The sequence below is a fragment of the Poecilia latipinna genome, unplaced genomic scaffold, assembly GCF_001443285.1.
Source record: "Poecilia latipinna isolate Pla-1442-1.1 unplaced genomic scaffold, P_latipinna-1.0 Scaffold132, whole genome shotgun sequence".
In the NCBI taxonomy this organism is placed as follows: Eukaryota; Metazoa; Chordata; class Actinopteri; order Cyprinodontiformes; family Poeciliidae; genus Poecilia; species Poecilia latipinna.
The window spans coordinates 69,533-88,090 of NW_015112748.1; the positions used below are offsets into that span (position 1 = coordinate 69,533).

Genomic DNA, 18,558 nt, shown 5'->3' on the forward strand with positions numbered 1-18,558 from the left:
AGGTCCACACGTCAATTCAGCTTCAGTGGTCTTGTGTGGACTTTTCCTTAGTTCCTCATGTATCCATAAAGTAGCTGTCCTTTATACACAAGTGCTTCTCAAAAAACCCGAGTACCATCAAAAACATGATTTCAATACAGAAGTGTTATTGCCTCCAAAAGCAGCAGGAAGACTGCCGACCTGGCAGCTCTTTTCCACCTTACCCCAGCGAAGACACTGTTTCAAAGATTGGCATAAGAAATGCAACAAGTGAAGTCAAGATTCTAGATAGAGGAGCTCTGATTTCAGCAGCAGCCACACCTGGTCAATCTCCCTCTAGTACTCTCTAGACTGCTTTTTCCATTGTTGCTGGCAAACGTTTTCCTTCTACTCAGGAAAAATTATTGTGAAAATTCTTTCTATTTGCTCGTTTCCTTAGTTCTGATGTTTTTAACCTCCTAGTGGAGGCAGATGGTGACTGTCTTACACATCTGTTAGGTTAGCAGTGTATTACATGAACACAACATTTCTGCATTAAAAAAAATTATTTTTATTGGTCATCAGCATTGATAGAAATAAATGATTGAATTAGATTATTCCGATGTATGACTTTCCTAAAGAAATAATAAAAAAAACAAGCCTAAATTAATAGAACCATGATCATGGCTTAAAGGCATAGTCTGCCATCTACTGGCTATAATGAGTAATTTCCTTTTTACCCTAGTTTTAACCATTTTAATCAAGACACCCTTTTCTCTGTTTAGATAAATGTACTGCTACCTTTTCACATGCATCCATCTCTAAAGTACTGGATGCAGAGTTCATGTGGGTGCTTAAAATCCTAAATGTTTTCATTTTAATTAGGTGTTTTCAGGGTCTATGTGCTTGATTTCTGTATAAAATCCTTGAAAGTGCATGGTATTCAGACTTCACAGTTTTGGGGAAAAAGTGCAACCTAACATTTGATTAAAAGCTTAAATTAGGAAAACGTTATTTATAAATGAAACCAGATATTTTCACAAGCCTAATGGCAAGGCATATATTCTTTTTCTCTCTGTCTGCAGTTAAATCAAACTTTTATTGTTGTGGTTTTGTTAGAATGGCCAAAATTATTTCTATTTGGTAAAGTCAGAAAACGTAGCAAGAACATTTTTCAGGATTTTTGTTTTTGTTTTTATGCATTTAATTTGAGCCGTAAGGTAATTTACCTGAAGGATTATTTCAATGTAATAAATATTTATTATTCCTGATGGTTCAGTTGTTTTTGAAATTGAGGGATTTTTTTGTTGTGAATATCTTGACTGGCTTTGTTTTTTGACCAGTCAGGTGTTTATGAAACATAAAATTTAGTTGCTCTTTAGTTTCCCATTGTCCTTGTTGTAGAATGTAGACAGTACAACAAGACATTATTAATAACAGTAATAAATTGTATCATGGAATAGTGAATTGAAACTCTATTTTCTTTAGTTCATTTTTATTGTTTTTATCTCCAAAGTTTGAAAACTTACCTTGAAAAGTGCTTGAATTTTACAGAGGGATACGTGTAGATAGATAACATGAAAGCTATCTATCCAAAGAGTTCTTGATCAAACTCTTAATGGTTTTTCATGTTTTATTTCATACTCAGAACATCAAATCAACGATGGCCACTGAGCGCACCAAGGGTTTCTGTCATGTCGTGGTGTCTTCAAACCTCAGAGATGGAATCTCCCACCTCATTCAATCTGCAGGTTTGGGGGGCATGAAGCACAACACGGTGCTGGTGGGCTGGCCTGGAACCTGGAAGCAGTCCGAGGACCCGCAGTCATGGAGAAACTTTATAGGTACAGCACAGAGGGGGGGAGTCAGACACTTGGATGAAGGGGAAGTTCTGATGCTGCAGTAAGGTCATCCATGCACACTGACTTAAGCAAATGTACAAAATCAAAAGAATTAGTCAGAAAGCATCAGAATTCATCTGAAAACAATGTAGAACATCGACTGATTAAAGCAACCACATCATTTGGGATTCTTTGTGGCATTTCTCTACCTCCCATCGACTTTCTTCTTCTGTTCATGCAGAGATAGTGCGTGAGACCACGACAGCCCACCAGGCCATGCTGGTAGCTAAAAATGTGGACAGTTTCCCTACTTGCCAAGACCGCCTTGGGGAGGGCACCATCGATGTGTGGTGGGTGGTTCATGATGGAGGCATGCTGATGCTGCTGCCCTTCCTGCTGAGACAGCACAAGGTACACAGATGGCTTTGAACTGGCTTTGTCCGTAAAAGCTCCATAAAGCTATATAATTCGGGTACTTGCGCAGTACTTTATTCCTTTAGACACATGACCAGAAATGATTCATGTCGCGATAATTGCTTTCCCTCCTGCAGGTGTGGGGGATGTGCAAGATGCGCATCTTCACAGTTGCCCAGATGGATGACAATAGTATCCAAATGAAGAAAGATCTCCAGATGTTCCTGTACCACCTGCGGCTGGATGCTGAAGTGGAAGTGGTGGAGATGGTGAGATTTATAGAATCAAGAACGACACAATGCATGTCGAGGGAGTTGTTTGTTTTTTTTGACAAGCTTTCTGCTAAGGAGAAAACCTGGAAAGTATGTTTTCCTTCATCTCTGCCCTTTTTGGAATGTGAACAAAATACACACTATAAGATATTTTTTGAATATGTTGTACTGTTGACATTTTAGCAAAATATGTTTATTTAAATGTTAAATTTTAAAACGATAAAAAGTAGATGTTATGGAGTGTTAAGCTTTTGGGTGCTGGTGACCAATAAAACAGAACAGCACCATCACATTATCACATATCTGATTGTGTTTCAGTGGCCTGAGAACCTACGCCTCCTTCAGTAAATAATACTCCAGCATCGCCTTCCTACTCAGCTGATATTGATTTAATGCATGCTAATGTTTACTTATTGAATTTTTGCATATTTTGTAAACTAATATGTGTAGCTATAGTTCAGTAAACTAATGCATAGCTGTAGCTTCACCCAGTTAAAGTTATAAAAATTCTTGTATTTATGATTACTTGAACTAATAGTGCTAGACCAGATCAGAAAACATTAGTTATGTTTCCATTCAATTGTAACGCAAATTTTGAGAAAACTTTTAAAATGTCGCGAAAGAAAAAAAAATAGGCATGTTTACATCAACTGCTTTGGGTTAAATTAATCAGGCTACGCAAAGCAGAATTTTATCAGATGTTAACGCTACACATTATGTCAGAATGTACTTTACAAGTCTGTTTCCATCTCTCCTATAGCACAGTAACTATTCTTCAGAAAAATACAGAAACCACCTCAAGAAAGTATAAAAACATTTTTTGCAAAATTGAAGTTTTGAATTTTTCCATTTCCATCAACCTTTTCTAATGCAATACTTTAAAATGCACATACAAACAGATGGGAAAACAAAAACTACCCGAGTTAAAAAAAATTTTTTTACCTTTATTTACTAGTTAATAACACACATCCCTACCAACTCCTCAGACTCTGATTATGCTGCTACGCCACGTGGCTGAGGCGCATGTTTGAGCAGCAACAATAAGATTACTTCAGACATTAACAAAGGCAAAACATGTTCCAACAATATTGAGTATTTAGAAATGAAGAAGTGTCTGAAAGGAGCCAGTTACTTCCCAGTGTCTCATGTGATGATATGCGGACTCTCTGTCTGCACTGATGATGACTCGGTCACATCAATGTGATGAATCCTCACAGGGACTCCAACTGATGGCAGCCTAACCTACTTTCTGATGAATTCTTATATCCACCCTTTAACTGTGCATAGAGTCGATAAACAGTTGATGTGTCAAATTCAGTGCAGTTCTTCAGACATAAACGTGTTTTCTTTCCCTTATAGCATGACAATGACATCTCAGCCTTCACGTATGAGAAGACGTTGGTGATGGAGCAGAGGTCTCAAATGCTGAAACAGATGCACCTCTCCAGGACTGAGAGAGAAAGAGAGGTAAAGTTCAACACATTGCTGATTCTATGCAGTGCTGCGTTGTAGGAATCCTCAGATCATGCAGCTTGGACACCGAGACCCAAAGGTGGTGTTCATTTCTGCTGCATGAATGTAATATTTTGTCCATGTGAACTAATGAGCTACCATATTTCCTAAAACTGTTTCACAATGGTCAGTGACACCTAAATCTGTACACACACACACACACACACACACCTGGCTGATTTGAGGCCAAGCTGTACCCTGTTCATCCCACTCTACCTATCTGGCCCCGGCTTCGATGCTCAGATTCAGAGCATCACTGATGAGTCGCGTAACTCAATCCGGAGGAAGAACCAGGCAGCTACCGAGAACTCGAACGTCAGCCAGCAGTCCTCAACGGTGGAGGACGCTCAGGAGGACGAGGTAGTTGGTTCATGTCAACCCACTGTCCCGTCACTGTAGGTAGGCAGAGTCGTCTTCACAAAGCTTCATCTTTGGCTACAGTAGTCATCATCTTCAAGGTCTGGACACATTTATATCTGGACTCAGAGATGGTTGTTTTGCCCCCATTTTTGCCAGATGTCAAAAAATTAGATGTGTCCAATGTTCAAACATGCAGACGTCAGGGCGTTTCTTCAATCCAGTGAGGAGAATAAAAGTGGTGAAGTAATATTGTTTTGAGAAGTATTATTTCATCGAGCTGTTACTTATCTGAGGTTTTTACATTAGATAGACATCAGAATTGGTGGTGAAACAAACCATCTAATGTTGTGTTTTTATGTTCAAAAATTATTCCAGAAATGGTTGTCAGAGTTTTATTTGCTGAAAATACCTAATGTTGGAGAGGATGTTCATAATATAACAGTCAGTTAAACATGAACATTAGAGTGTTTTCAGTGTCACTTTAAGAGCCACGCCCAGAGTTCTCTGGTTAATCCTTTGAGCTTTTTCACCTTCTTAGTTTGAGTTTGTCCTTGTCCATGCAGTGTGTGGGTGGCTGTAATTCAGGGAAGTAAATCGATATTGTTACCGTGTTTCGTTCCCCTGCAGCAGCTTTATGCAGATGCTGTGCTATATTCTGCTTCAGGAAGCATAACTTAAGCTCCAAACTCCCAACCTTTTATTAACTGTAAGCTAGGTTTATTCTGTAAGGACTATAGTGTAAAGAGTCAGAATGCATCAATTAAGATGTCCCCCATGTTGAACATCTAAAGTCCAGGCGTGCAAGTCCAGATTGACCCAACAGTACTGCTGCTTACTGTGTAGTCATGAAAGCTGCTTTGTGAACACCAGTCCTCTGCATTCTGAAGCTGCTTCCCAGCCCATCCATCCTCATCGCACCTCCCTCTGCACTGTGAACACCAAGAGTGGATAGTGTTGTCTCACAAGCCTTATGCCTCAGAGTTTCCCTTGATGAAGCATGTGGTGGTTGTGATCCCAGCTACAGAGTAATATTGACCTGAATGTTTTGCTCTCTTTACCTGCCCTGATAATACAGTCTTCTGTTCTCATTTTTTCATTTTTCTGTTTGACTTCAGCCATAGCTTGCCCTAGTTGACCATAGTGGCATCCTCCACCTGCTTCTTTTTCCCATCTGCATGAATTGAAGACAAGAGAAAAAAAAAACTTTAAAAGGTTTACACTTCATCTTGCTGACTCATTAATATTATACAACCTTAAGTCCTAACTGATCAGTCCAGGAACATTTACTGTGGAACTCTTCTGCTGCAGAACCATGAGAACATTGCCGCCTTGTCATTCTGTAGTGTGTTTGCTTTCTCTTCAACAGGTCACTTAGATTGCATTATTCAGGGTGTCTGCACATCCTTAAAATGTCTTAAATTCAGATTTTAAAAAAACTAACCACGCTTTAAATACGTCAATCAAAGGTCTTAAATTTTGTTGTATCAAGACTATTTGATCCTGTATATATAGTTTTTTTTTCTTGTGGGACATTTCTGTCAGAAAAAGTTTGAGTCAAACTCAGACCTCTTCATTATGTTCTGTGACTCAACACAGTTGAGGCTACTGCTAACTAGCTGCTAATAACCTTAGCTGATATTACCCAGCTGATATGCTGATGAACAAGAACCAGTCATTCATTATGAAACCGCAGACAGAGCCTTCCATTCTTTGAATAAAACAACCAGGCAGATTAGAGGCGTTTCGGCACTGATTCATACTCCCTCCCTGAAATGGCATTTGCTTTGACTTTTAAAAGCTTAAATCCTAAAAACTAACACATGGAAAAAACCTAGCTACTTGCTAGGTTTTGCAAACACGTAAAAAAGCATCATTTCAGCCTTTGAAATGATGCTTTTCTGCGTCTATCATAGGTAAATAAGTGGAAATTTATCGCCAATTGGCTGGATGACATTTGTTTTTGCCACTGCAAACAACATTTATATATATATTTTTTTGGTCTTAAATTTCATTCAAGGTGGCATTAAAAGGTCTTGAAAAGTCTGAAATTTGATCTACTAAAACCTTCAGACACCCTGTTATTAGACTGATCTTGTTTGTTCAATTTGTCTCGAAAAAGTTCTGATCCAAATTTTCTACAACCTCTGTTTGTTACAGACACAACAGTCAAGATGCTTTTTCTAATCTTTCTGCTTTAGTTGGTCTTTTATTATTGGTATCAGTAGCAGAGGTGATGTTGCCTAGCATGTGTGAGGCAGTCACTATCAAACAGAGTTGACCTTTTCAACCATCTTCAGCATCCTGTACGTTAGCAGGTCATCTGCTGGTTCCCTACAGAACGTTGGTCCTTACTTTAATTCATAAACTTCCAAAATAATGGTGACATTTCTAAATCTAATAGAGTGAGATAGAAAACTCATAAAACACATGAGCACTTGGCGCTGTAACACTGCCACAGAACAGCACCATGTTTATTTGTAAGAGTAAGGCACATGCTACAGACACACCCTTGAACTTGGTTTCAAAACAACATGGATACAGCATTCTGGTCTTCCAAAATGCTGTATCCGTCTGGACGCACTGCCTAAATAACAAAAACCTTTTGCAGATGCACCTAAAAACGTCCTCTTTGTGTGGACGGGCCTTACTGTTATCTGTTGAAAATTGACTGCCTTTTCTGTCAGCCAAAGGTTCAGTCACATTCAGGCGTCTTCGTTTGTTCTGTGACTCAAGGTGGTCGAGGCCACTGGTAACTCATTGCTAACATACCCTTGCTTGCTACTAAGCTAGATGTTTTGCTTCTGCCATGGGTAAGTGCAAATTTATCACTAGTTGGCTAGACCAAGTTTGTACATTTCTGTGGAGACATAGGTCTTAAATTCCATTCTTAATTTTGAGCTGGTGAAACCTGCAGAAGACCACGTATGCTTCTTGATTCAATCTTACACCATAATGATGTTGAAAATGGCCGTCTTTAAGTCTTCTGGGTAGACACAAGAATGCCGTTTTTAGTATGACCTACTAACACTGGTGTACATTGTGTTCAGCGGTCAAAAAAACAGACACTATAATTAAGTTCCTGAGTTTCTGTTAGGATTCTAAAAGCTCTCAGGGTTTGGTGCATGTGTTCAAACTCCTTCCATCATTGTTCCCAGTCACATCCCTGTGTCATTGTGTTCAGTCCCACAGACATGGCGTCATTGTTATCTCTTATTTGCAGAACCCAAATCCACCCTCACATTTTTGTATTATTATCATTTCTGATTGTTTCTTGTGCCCTTGTACCAGGCCCAGCTCATCCACGACAAGAACACCACTGCTCACACCACTATGAACAACAAGGAAGAAGCCGGACCCGACCGGGTGCACATGACCTGGACGAAGGACAAGCTCTCAGCAGAGCGGAACCGGACCCGGGAGCCCAACGCCAACGTGGCCGTCCGGGACCTGTTCAACATGAAGCCGTGAGTGTCTGTCTGCCTGAGTGTTTCTGGTCAGAAGAAGCTGTTGACATCAGTGCGATGCGTTGTTGTGACATGGTGTCGTTTGATGTGCATTGTGGGAGATGTTAGCACCATTCCAAGCAGCTCAGCTGTAATGATCGGAGTCTAGAGTCGCTCACTGGATCACTGTACGCATGTTGTGTGTGTGCTCAGCCTGCATACGATGTGCACATGTACACTTGATGTGCATGGCGGGACGCCTTGCTCACTAACGTTTTTGTTCCTTACTGTCCACAATATAAGCGTCAGAGGTAGAATCGGTCTGAAAAAGACTCCCCAACATGCATCAAACAGCCTAATGTCACCATCAGGTCTACAGTTGGAAGCATGCAGTGTTGTGGAGCGCTGCATTGCTGGTGTAGAAGCATCTAAGCCTGTTTCTGTTGTTCTGTCCCATTTTCCTCCTTCTAGAGAGTGGGAGAGTCTGTAAGTTGCATTCATTTTGCCCCCGCCCCATTGTGTCCTGTTGCCATGGTGACTAGTCTCCATCACTGTCCTCCAGCTCATGTCCTCCTGTCTTTATCTGTGGTGTACCCGTTTGCTTGAACTGCATCGTCCAGTTTCAAATGCCTTGCTGGCTGGATGACCTGCTCCGATTTAAACTGCATGAAACTCTTGTGATATTATTGGCTGTTGTCTTAGCAACCATGTTTTTCATCTTCCACCAAATGAAAAACAGATTTTGCAGTAACTTTGCTTCTGTGCTGTGCTTCCTTGTGATCACTGGAAATAAAGAGGCAGCATTTAAAGTGACAGACTTTGTTGGAATAAACTTCAGATTAGCTGTTAAGTGTGAACACATCATGTTGTGTTTAAGTGCTGCCTCTTTGTTTGAAATTCTAAAAGTGCCACTTCTGTCACTTAACCAAGCCTGATTTACGTCTAACACAAAACGCCTCTTTCTCAATAAAATCTTCATACTGTTTTTCTTTTTCTGCCGCTTTCCTCACTGCCAACGTTTTGTCAAACCAGGAACCAGTCGAATGTCCGCCGCATGCACACAGCTGTCAAGCTGAATGAGGTTGTGGTCAACAAGTCACAGGGAGCCCATCTGGTTCTGCTCAACATGCCAGGACCACCGAGGAACAGAGGAGGAGATGAAAACTGTATCCTTCCACCGGGTTTTCATTGGCTGAGGATCCCTGTGAAAGCTGCATGTTCGCGCTGCAGGGAGCCATGTCAGAGTTAGCAGCTCTGCTTGGCTTTCCTAAATCTTACAGAGTTTAACCCACAGTTTAGCTGTTCTGCTGCAGCTTTTCTCATCTGCTTCATTCTCATAATGCTCAGGGCTGCGTTAAGAGGCTGACTGGGAGCAATCCCTGCTCACCTTCCCACACAGTTACCGGCTGAAGATGGGGGACATCAATTTATCGGCCAGCTGATTTTTCGGCTCCGATTTCCTTAATTTTGGGAGATCTGTGATTGGCTGATACTTACATGTGAAGCTGATCTAATCTATCTCAGCAAAGGTCTAAAAATCAACTGCTGTCCTGTATTGTTCTGCAGTGAGAGAGGTTTGACTGACAGACTGGCCCACCAGGTCACATGTGCAGTTAACAATAGTCACCAAACTGCTGCCAGCTCTGTGACTTAGTCACTATATTTAATGAATTTTCAGACAAAAGAAAATTGGTATCGGCCAAAATCAGAATCAGCAGGTCAGACTTTTTAAAGATCAGCGATCAGTGCACAGATTGTATCAATGTGGTTTAAAGATCACATTAACAAAACTGTTCCAGGTTGTTTTGGTAATAAAACTCCCTCCTGGTGTCTATTTTACTTGGAAAACACACTAATATTTTTGGGGGTTTATGGAATAAAATAACACATCAATCCTACTACAAGTCTGATATACACACATATACACACACACACACACACTGTGCAGCTTGTTCCTGTCTACCTTGACTCTGGTTCTCTAAGACATGGAGTTCCTGGAGGTTCTCCTCGAGGGTCTGAACCGCGTCCTCATGGTGCGAGGAGGAGGCCGAGAGGTCATCACCATCTACTCCTAAGAATAACTAAAAATAGCGAAGCACATAAGGGCATATTGCCATGGTTACCGCTTACCAGGCATTTGTTTTTGTTTTGTTTTTTGGGAGAGAAAAATCCCAATTTGTTTTTTATGAATGGTAAAGGGGTTTGCTGGGGGCTGACTGATGATCTGAAAGACATCGGTATGAAGGAGACGGCTGCAGGCTGTGGTGAGCACGGCGTGTCCACACCGACCCACAGAACCCCTGCTGAGAGAAGGAGTATAGACACACTTTATATCTGTCACTTCACCCCGTTCTGTTCTGTTCATGTGAAGCTTGTAGTTTGTTCATGTTCCTGGTGCGACCTGATGAAGAAACCTGCACACGGGTTAATGACAGCATGACGCAGAGCAGGGCCGAGGAGGAGAGTCAGCCCGCCACTGGGATTTCCCTGAAGTTTTAAAGACTCAACTAGTTTTAGCTGCTTTTACATTGTGGGTAAATATTGTTTCTCTTACACTCATGTCTGCATCCAGCGTCGTGTTCTGTCTTTCTCTATTTGACATGCTAAAGGACCAGCCAGTAGTATGCTTAACGCACACCTTTCACATTTCCATGAACGCTGTTGATTTTCTCCTTTTTTTTTTTCATACAGAAAATAGCCATAACTGAAGTCGAGCTGGTGCATATAGAATATCTGCAGAACTGCGTGGTTGAGAACAAGTATAAATATATATTTAGTTTTTTTGTTTTTAATGAAATGGCTGTTAGACAGCATGCATTTGTATAATATTGAAAAAAATTGGCTAGAAGTCATCGAAGTGGCCCTCGGGATTGTTTAGAAAAGCACAAGAAGTCCGGCGTGATTCGGTGCAACTCTCCCCATACTGTTCTGGTTACAGTACTGTTAACTTTGCACATCCTATATTTGAGCACTTAACTCACTTTTCTCTTGATTTTTTCAAGTCAACATTAATGTTTTTTCCAACACCACTAAATTGTTAACAGGAGCAAGCAGGCGGCAGGTGTTTGCGGTCTTTTTTTTTTATTAGTCACTTTTCTGTGTTTTTATGATGCTTTATAGAGCAGAAACCTTTGACTCTGAGTCCCAGACTGCATTAGATGAGTTATTGTACAGGAGGAAAAAGTGCCAAAAAAAATGACCACAAGGAAACTGTGGAAGTACGATTATTTAATGCAGCTCCGACCGTGGCTGTACTCGGTTTTACTCTGCTCTCTTTTTATTTAAACCTAGAAATTCACTTCAGCAGAGCTCAGTATTTCTACCCGGATTTTTTTTTTTTTTAATGCAACCTCCATGTGGATTTTTTTAAAGGGCATTTTCAACCCATGTAAGGTGTGCTGCAGAGAGAAGAACCCCTCACCCTGTGTACCTCCACAGTTTCTGCTCCTGATTAGCCATGCAGTATTTTGTTGAGCAGAGTCTCGTTCTCCTTACACTTCTGTGAAGGCGAATGCGACGTTTTTATCTCAGTCCTACATGTTACGTTGTCGTGGTGTTCAGGTGTTAAATGTATGCCTGTGAAACTTTCTAGTTTTTTTTTGTTTTGTTTTGTTTTTCTTTCTTTGTAGTGTTTGTTACGTCACACATGATCTTCTGTTACTATTAAGTGTTTATTTACAGGTGTGAATTTTACAAAAAGAGGAAAAGTTTGTGTGAAGGCAGCAGTGACCGTCTTCTATCCCCCCTCATTTTGTGTTTGTTCCAACATGCACAGCACAAAGAAACACAAAGATCCAGAGATTTTCTGGACTGAAGCTGTTTGGTTTCTGTTTCTACATGAAGTTGGATGTTACCGTTTGTTCTACATCTGTAGTAACCAAAGATGAAAAAAGAGATAAAAAAATTAAAATCCATACACATTGTTATAAGAAGTTTGGAAGTTGTAAAGATGAATAATAAAGAGGGGTTTTGTTCTTTGTAATGTGACTGTGGTGAATAAATGCAGCTGTGTGGGATAACCAGAGGACATTAAGAGGTAAATGAAGGTAAGCTCAGAACATTTTCAAATCCGTGATCCATGTGTGTTACACCAATTATCCAAATGTTATAAAGCTCAAAGAAAGTAGAAAATGTACAAAATTACTAATGACTGATCCTAGTGATAGTCACTCTGAAAAGGAGGAATGGATTTCAATATGAATTATCTACATATACAAGAAGCTGAAAATGAGCCTTTTTCAGTTAGTTTATGTTCCTTTATTGTACAGAAACTTTTGTTTAGGTTTATACAGCACTGAGTCCATTTATTAGTCTTTTTCTTTTTTCCATAGTGGTCCATATTTTTGTTGTATTTGTAGAAATGTTTCCAACCAAAGAGGAAAAAACTAAACATAAGAAGGTGAGTAACGGTTCCTTTTGTTAACTAGTAAAGCTGGTCAAACGTGTGTCCATTTTGTATGCAACTAATTGGTTTTTGATTACCGTTTCAGTCTAAACACACAAACTTGAGTCGGCATGCAGTAAACTTTAATCGTAGGTTGTTTTATATATATATATATATATATATATATATATATATATATAATTTTTTTTTAAAGAAAAGATCAAGATTATTCAATAATCCCTAAATATTAAAAGTAGTGACAAGTCAGTTTTATTGGTAAAACCGCAAGCTACCACAAGGGGGCAACCTTTCCCTTTTTAAGAATAAACCAAGCCTCATGCTGCAGGATGGAGCAAAAAGATGGTTTGTGTCCACTAAAGAACAAATCGGTAGGAAAAGTGCCTAGGTCGTTACTTACGACGAAGGCAGGTCACTTTCAGTAGAGGTGGACAACATGCATCAAACCAACATTTATTCACAAATTCTTTTTTTTCCCCCTGATACAGGTATGCAGATGTTTTGCACCATTAGTTTTGTTAGACTCAAAGAATAGTTTGTGTCTTGTGCTTAAGAATTTGATTAGATGTAATTGTTTTGTATTTATGAAAGACTGAAAAAAAGTCTACAACTACAAAATAAGATTTTTCTTGACAAGGCATGAATACTTTTGCACCTTCATAAAAATGGTCAAGCTTCTGAGCATGCGCAGTCTATGCAATGTATGTGACTGAAAAGGAACAGACTGGGTTGTTGAATTTACCCAGTCGTTATGTTGCATCAACAAAGTAAGTTTTAGTGACTTTAATAAGTAAACAAAACAGCTGAGCTGACTATGTTTGATATTTCAATATTAATTAATTTGGCTATAGGTCCATTTATTTAATTAAAGAATTCACTGAGGTCACAGTTTTGAGTGTACTGAGATGTGGAATTTTAAATTTATCAGAATAAATGAAATAAACTCCTGAGGCAAATTAAAGTTCAAAATAAAGTATCTGGTAGTTGAGTTTCCTGTTTCAAAATAAAGTCTCTTTCCCCTGGCTTAAATAAGGCATTTCAATAAGAAATTTCTTGAAAAATCCATCCATGTTCTGTTCACCCTTGTCCCTACTGGGGTCGGGTGGGGTGCTGGTGCCCATCTCCAGCGAACGTTTCTGGCGAGAGGCGGGGTCACCGTGGACAGGTTGCCAGTCTGTGACAGTGCAACACAGAGACAGACAGGACAAACTGCCATGCACACACACACATCCAGGGAGAATTTGGAGAGGTCAATGTTTTTGGACTGTGGGAGGAAGCTGGAGAGAACCCACCATGCACAGGGAGAACATGCAAACTCCATGCAGAAAGACCGCAGGCCGGGAATCAAACCCAGGACCTTATTGCTGCAAGGCAACAGTGCTGTGCAGGCTTATTGAAAAATCAATTTTAATCAATTAGTTAACTATATGCATGTTGTATATTATCATATTCATTGTTTCCATGAGAAGTTGAAACTCTTGTGGCTGCATTAAACTATGCTAAAAAAAATTGTGTTAAAAATTGGATGTGTTTGATGGTGTGTGTGTGTGTGAGAGAGGGAGAGAGAGATAGAGAAGGCATGCGACCTAATCATTTGGGTGATATAAAATATGTGGGATTTTTTTTCTGCACCTACAGTGGTTGTCTTGTAGGTGGCACTATATTAAGTCCTAGTAAAGTTGCTCATATGCAAATAAACTATCATCAGCTTCACACATAGAAAACAGCTTCCGTGTAGCTGTCCACTGTAGTGGCCACTATGTATGAAAGGTCAAAATCGATCTGGACACTGAGGGGTTAAAACTAGCAACCAATCGCCACGTAAAGTTAGGTAGTTTCGTAAAGACGACCGGAAACATTGCTTCAAAGCAAAAGCTTTTCACAAGTCTTCTACAGCCCATATTGTCTCTTTAGTGCTTTATTTTCCTACAACCGTTGCTGCTAATTCGGTTTCGATACTTTGTTTTGAAACAACGTGTTTTAGAAGCTCCAATCGATTCTCTGACACGGGAGCGTGTGCTGCGGCTTTTATTTTGAAGTGTAGCGCCGAATTTCCTGTCAGCGTTGAGCTGCTGCAGTGTGAGCACTCAGCCGCAACATCAGCCCAGTGCTGCCGCTGCGGTGAGATCCTGCTCCGGGGAGCTAGCAGCGCTGACGGCGCACTCTGGATCCACCTGCCGCTGGATGAAGCTGCTTCCTTGGGCTCCTCGATCTGAAGGCCCGCTGGTAGATGAATGGATAGCTAACCCGGTGGAGGGTGGTGACCTGCCCTTCGCTGCCTCTCTGCGGTCTTATCGCGGGCAGACGTGGACTGGGTGAGGAACGGAATGGTGAATTAAAATTATTTTTGACTGATCTAGTTTTCCACTCGTCTATGGGCTGATTTTACTTTTTTGTTTGTTTGTTTGTTTGTTTGTTATTGGTGGTGGAAGCTGAACTACATGTCTGATCGGAGCGGGAGGAGAATGCAGCGCGGCGGGTGTGTGACTGCAGGTGGATGGCCAACCTGACCGTCTCAGCCGCCGTCCCTCCCTCCAGATCGGCTGGCAGCAGCCGCCGCCTCGGCGCTGGCTTCACACGGATCAGTGAAAAGGACGAAAATAACACAGACTTGAATCGGAGTAAAATAAACAGTTAAAGTCGGAGCCATGCTTCCAGGGGTCGGGGTGTTCGGCACCAGCCTGACCGCCCGGGTGATCATCCCGCTGCTGAAGAACGAAGGCTTCGCCGTGAAGGCGCTGTGGGGCCGGACGCAGGAGGAGGCGGAGGAGCTGGCCAAGGAGATGAACGTGCCCTTCTACACCAACCGGATCGACGACGTGCTGCTGCATCAGGACGTGGATCTGGTGTGCATCAACCTGCCGCCGCCTCTGACGCGGCAGATCGCTGTCAAAACGCTGGGTGAGTCCCGCTGTTGGATGCTGCGGCCCTGCTGCAGCTCCCAGCATCTTTGTTTGTGTTTGTCTCTGCTTCAGTCAAACATCAGATGTGACTTTGTGTTAATGAAAGTCATACCTGGACTCCTTCCAGCAGAAGCACATACACACACACACGCACACACACACACGGCCCTCAGAGGGAGGCTGATCTAGTTAAAATGTGGAGCAGTGCAGCTTATTCTGGAGATCACATTCACCGTGATGAATGAACGGTGGCGGCGTCCCTGCAGCCGCTCTGCACACACAGGCTTTATTCACCGCTGCAGCCTGGCAGCAGAGCTCAGCTGGAAGCTCCGATAGGTCAGCTCTGTGACTGGAAACATTGAAGTTCTCTGCTGCTGCACACCTACAGCAAGAAGCGGAGAACAGGAAGTGACATCGCAGCATCAGTGCTCACTAACAGAGGCCACAAGTCTTCCTGTCTCTCACTTAGCTGCTGATTAGTTTTGACTTCAGCAGATGTCAGGTCTTTCTCTGTTTTAATGACTGTATGGTCATTTGAAAGAGATTAGTCTAGCGGTGCACCGATTGCAGTTTTCTGGCCGAAAAAAGACGGACTTGCCGATTCTGATTTTGGCCGATACCAATTTTTTCTTTCTTGTCTGAAAATTTGCTAAATATACAAAGTGGCTAATTTGGCAACAGTGGTTGATTGTTAACTGCACATGTGCAGATGTAACGACTGTCGGTTTAGCCACCCAACCATCTAGGCCTTGATAGGAAAGGTTTCATGACAGGATCTGGAGTGTGTGTATGTGTGTATGGCAGCAGAAAGACCAGTGTCACCCTGGTCATCTTTGTGTCAGATTGTGTCACAGATGAGCCGTATCCGATAGATATGCATCCCGGCTCGGCCCGGCCTGCATGCCATTCTTCTGCTCTTTCCTCTCGGCTCGTTTCCTCATGGCTTCATTGTGTGAGCGCCGCCTGTTCCTTCCCACCCTCCCCTCTTCCTCATCAACCAGCCCAGGCCTGGTCCAGTTCTGCTTGCTTTCTGCTGGGCCGACCAGTACGAACCACAGTTTGGTCCTTTGGGCCAAGAAATGCTTTTTGAAGCGAAACCTGTAATAACCGGGTTAGAGTAAAAGCTGGCAGTGATGGCCTCGTGCTCCGGCTCTGACATGGAATCCATCTGGATCGCTGTCAGCTGACCGCTGGAACATCAGCAGCAGCCTCTCGGATCAGCACGCTTGTCGTTTTCTGACTTCCTGCCCCCAGCAGGGTGTGAGACGAGAGGCTGGCTTTCATAAACATCATCAGGCTTCCTAATCAGAGAAATGTGACCTTGGATCAGAAGCTTGATTAGCCTATTAGCTTGTGTTCATGCCCAGCAGAGCTACCAGGATGTTTACTCTGGTCTGCGCTGGTTTCACCCACAGATCCTTCAGATTTTGTCACTTTACGACTATCTGCCGCAATAAGCAATAAATCGATTAATCGGATGATAAATTAAAACAAAATCAGTCATTTTTATAATGATTTATCGTTTCTCTCTAACAACTAGATGATAAAAGTCTTCAGTCTGGTGCTTTGGTCTTAACTAGCGCTTGTTTTGAAGGACAGTTTTGTTTACAGAGACTTCATAATTCATTTTATTTGTTTTTCTTATCTATTTATTTTGGATATTTAAAATATCTTCCAGTTCCAGTGTTAAATGTTCCTTGGAATTTAAATCTTATTGATATTTGAGAATGTGCTCTTGCATTATTATGCCATGATTACCATTCTATTAGTTGAAAATGGTATCAAAACAATAATAGTATTGATTATCGCAATAACTTATGGGCAGGGGTAAAAGTAGGGGGGAACGGTCGGGTACTGCGTACCCCTAAAAGATTTAGCAGGGGGACGCAGTACCTGAAAGAGAGGGGAGCGGCTGTCAGCTGTAAAAAATCAGTGGGTTCACTGTGCAGCCGTGAGTTCACCCACTAATCAGCCGTGACTGATTAGTTTTTCAAGAACAATCCAAAACGCGACTTAATCAGTTAATAAATAGCTCCCCCTCCCCATTTCATATTGTTTCTGAACTGTTCCTTGTTAGAGTAGGGGTGCGATACGTCGATCGCGGAAGGTTTTGAGTCGATCTCGGCATTAGGTGACAAACTGAACGCCACCAGGAGGCTGAGACCAGCACGTCCTCCTCTGCTCCTTATCAAAACGTTCATAACTTTATTAAAGAACAACAAAAAGTCAACAAAACATTTTCAAATTAATGACCCAACAAAAATAATAATCTCAGTAATTATTGTTTCAATAAGGTGTTGCGCAATTCTGTGCATTTCGGTTCCATTACCAAAATAACTACCAGAGCAGGAGTTTAAAATTAACTAATCAACCACCACTGTGTTCAGGGAGCGCTTATTAATAATCGTAAAATAAATATCAAGCCTGAAAACCTGGTATCGTAACGGACTGAATGTTTTAAACGTAATCTGTGCTCGACTCGAGGAGCGAGCGGTTGCCACGGCAACGGGAGTGCTTAAACGGCAAAGAGAGAAAGAGTAAAAAGGTGCGAGTGGTTTTGAGTTGGTTATCTGTTCGGGTTGTTTTACCTTCACTGTGGCTCATCACAGCCGCTGTAGTTTCTGAACGTTCAATAAACGACAAACTTGGACTAATTATCTCGTTCGTCTGTTACTATACGTCATTCACAACAAACATCAAACACGGTAAATATGTTTCATTAAGTATTTAACAAACAAATGGCTTCTACAATTATGTGAAATTAAATTAATTGTCTAATTAAAAAAACAGTTTTATTGCTCTCTGGCATCTCGCTTTGAGCTCAGAGTCTGAGAGGCTTTTCCTCTATCAAACTATTTTTTTTTTTGCCTCTTATTTAGTGGAAATATTGATGTTGATGAGATTTTCTCCAAAATAATAACCTTTTTCAACCTTTATAGCTCCACTGTTGAAAATGAGGCTCTAATAGCCACAAATGACGGTGAAATAAAATCCAGTCCAACATCTGGTTTGAGGTGATTCCTCTGGAACCTGTTGGAGGAAAAACATCCCAACTCCAGAAGATGAGCTTTAACCTAACAGAGCTCTGTGGTTCCTCCTATCAGAATGAGAGTCAGGGTGAGGAGGCGCCATGTTGGGAAGAGAAGTGGAAGCTGCAGGATCTTCAGAACAAACAGGTTATGATGCTGAGCCACTGATTATCCCTCTGTCTGGACACAGGATCAATATAACTAGTTTAAAAGCTAAAATGAATGGTTATATGCCAGACATGGAAAACTGGGATGCACTCCATGCCATGATGTTCAGAATGTAGGTCTCATGGCATCTCAACATTTCAACATTACAACCAGTGGGCTGAGGGAAATACAGCTTTATTTTGCAAGTATTAAGTATACTACCTATAAATATATCTGAAGTATACTAAAAATATGCTTGTACCAATTTCAAAATTAT

The 18,558-nt window shown here is 41.3% G+C and overlaps 2 protein-coding genes across 9 annotated transcripts in view; both read left to right on the plus strand.

The window, feature by feature from the left end:
* slc12a7b (solute carrier family 12 member 7b) overlaps positions 1-11,782 on the plus strand; it is a 69,333-nt gene extending 57,551 nt beyond the window's left edge. For 3 of the 6 annotated variants that reach the window (XM_015028645.1, XM_015028647.1, XM_015028650.1), the window contains 9 exons: positions 1,607-1,802; positions 2,041-2,210; positions 2,351-2,482; positions 3,845-3,952; positions 4,241-4,357; positions 7,646-7,821; positions 8,272-8,286; positions 8,833-8,966; positions 9,784-11,782. In XM_015028645.1, the coding sequence (XP_014884131.1) occupies positions 1,607-1,802; positions 2,041-2,210; positions 2,351-2,482; positions 3,845-3,952; positions 4,241-4,357; positions 7,646-7,821; positions 8,272-8,286; positions 8,833-8,966; positions 9,784-9,875 (1,140 nt within the window). In that variant the 3' untranslated portion in view covers positions 9,876-11,782. The remainder of the gene's footprint in view (positions 1-1,606; positions 1,803-2,040; positions 2,211-2,350; positions 2,483-3,844; positions 3,953-4,240; positions 4,358-7,645; positions 7,822-8,271; positions 8,287-8,832; positions 8,967-9,783) is intronic. The other 3 variants (XM_015028646.1, XM_015028648.1, XM_015028649.1) reach the window with 3 other exon arrangements.
* Positions 11,783-13,945: 2,163 nt separating this feature from the next.
* The window catches only part of gfod1 (glucose-fructose oxidoreductase domain containing 1), a 31,474-nt gene continuing 26,861 nt past the window's right edge, over positions 13,946-18,558 (plus strand). Inside the window, exons 1-2 of one of the 3 annotated variants that reach the window (XM_015028666.1) lie at positions 13,946-14,532; positions 14,635-15,103. In XM_015028666.1, coding sequence (XP_014884152.1) covers positions 14,851-15,103 — 253 coding nt within the window. In that variant the 5' untranslated portion in view covers positions 13,946-14,532; positions 14,635-14,850. Of the gene's footprint in view, positions 15,104-18,558 lie in introns of all 3 variants that reach the window. The other 2 variants (XM_015028667.1, XM_015028665.1) reach the window with 2 other exon arrangements.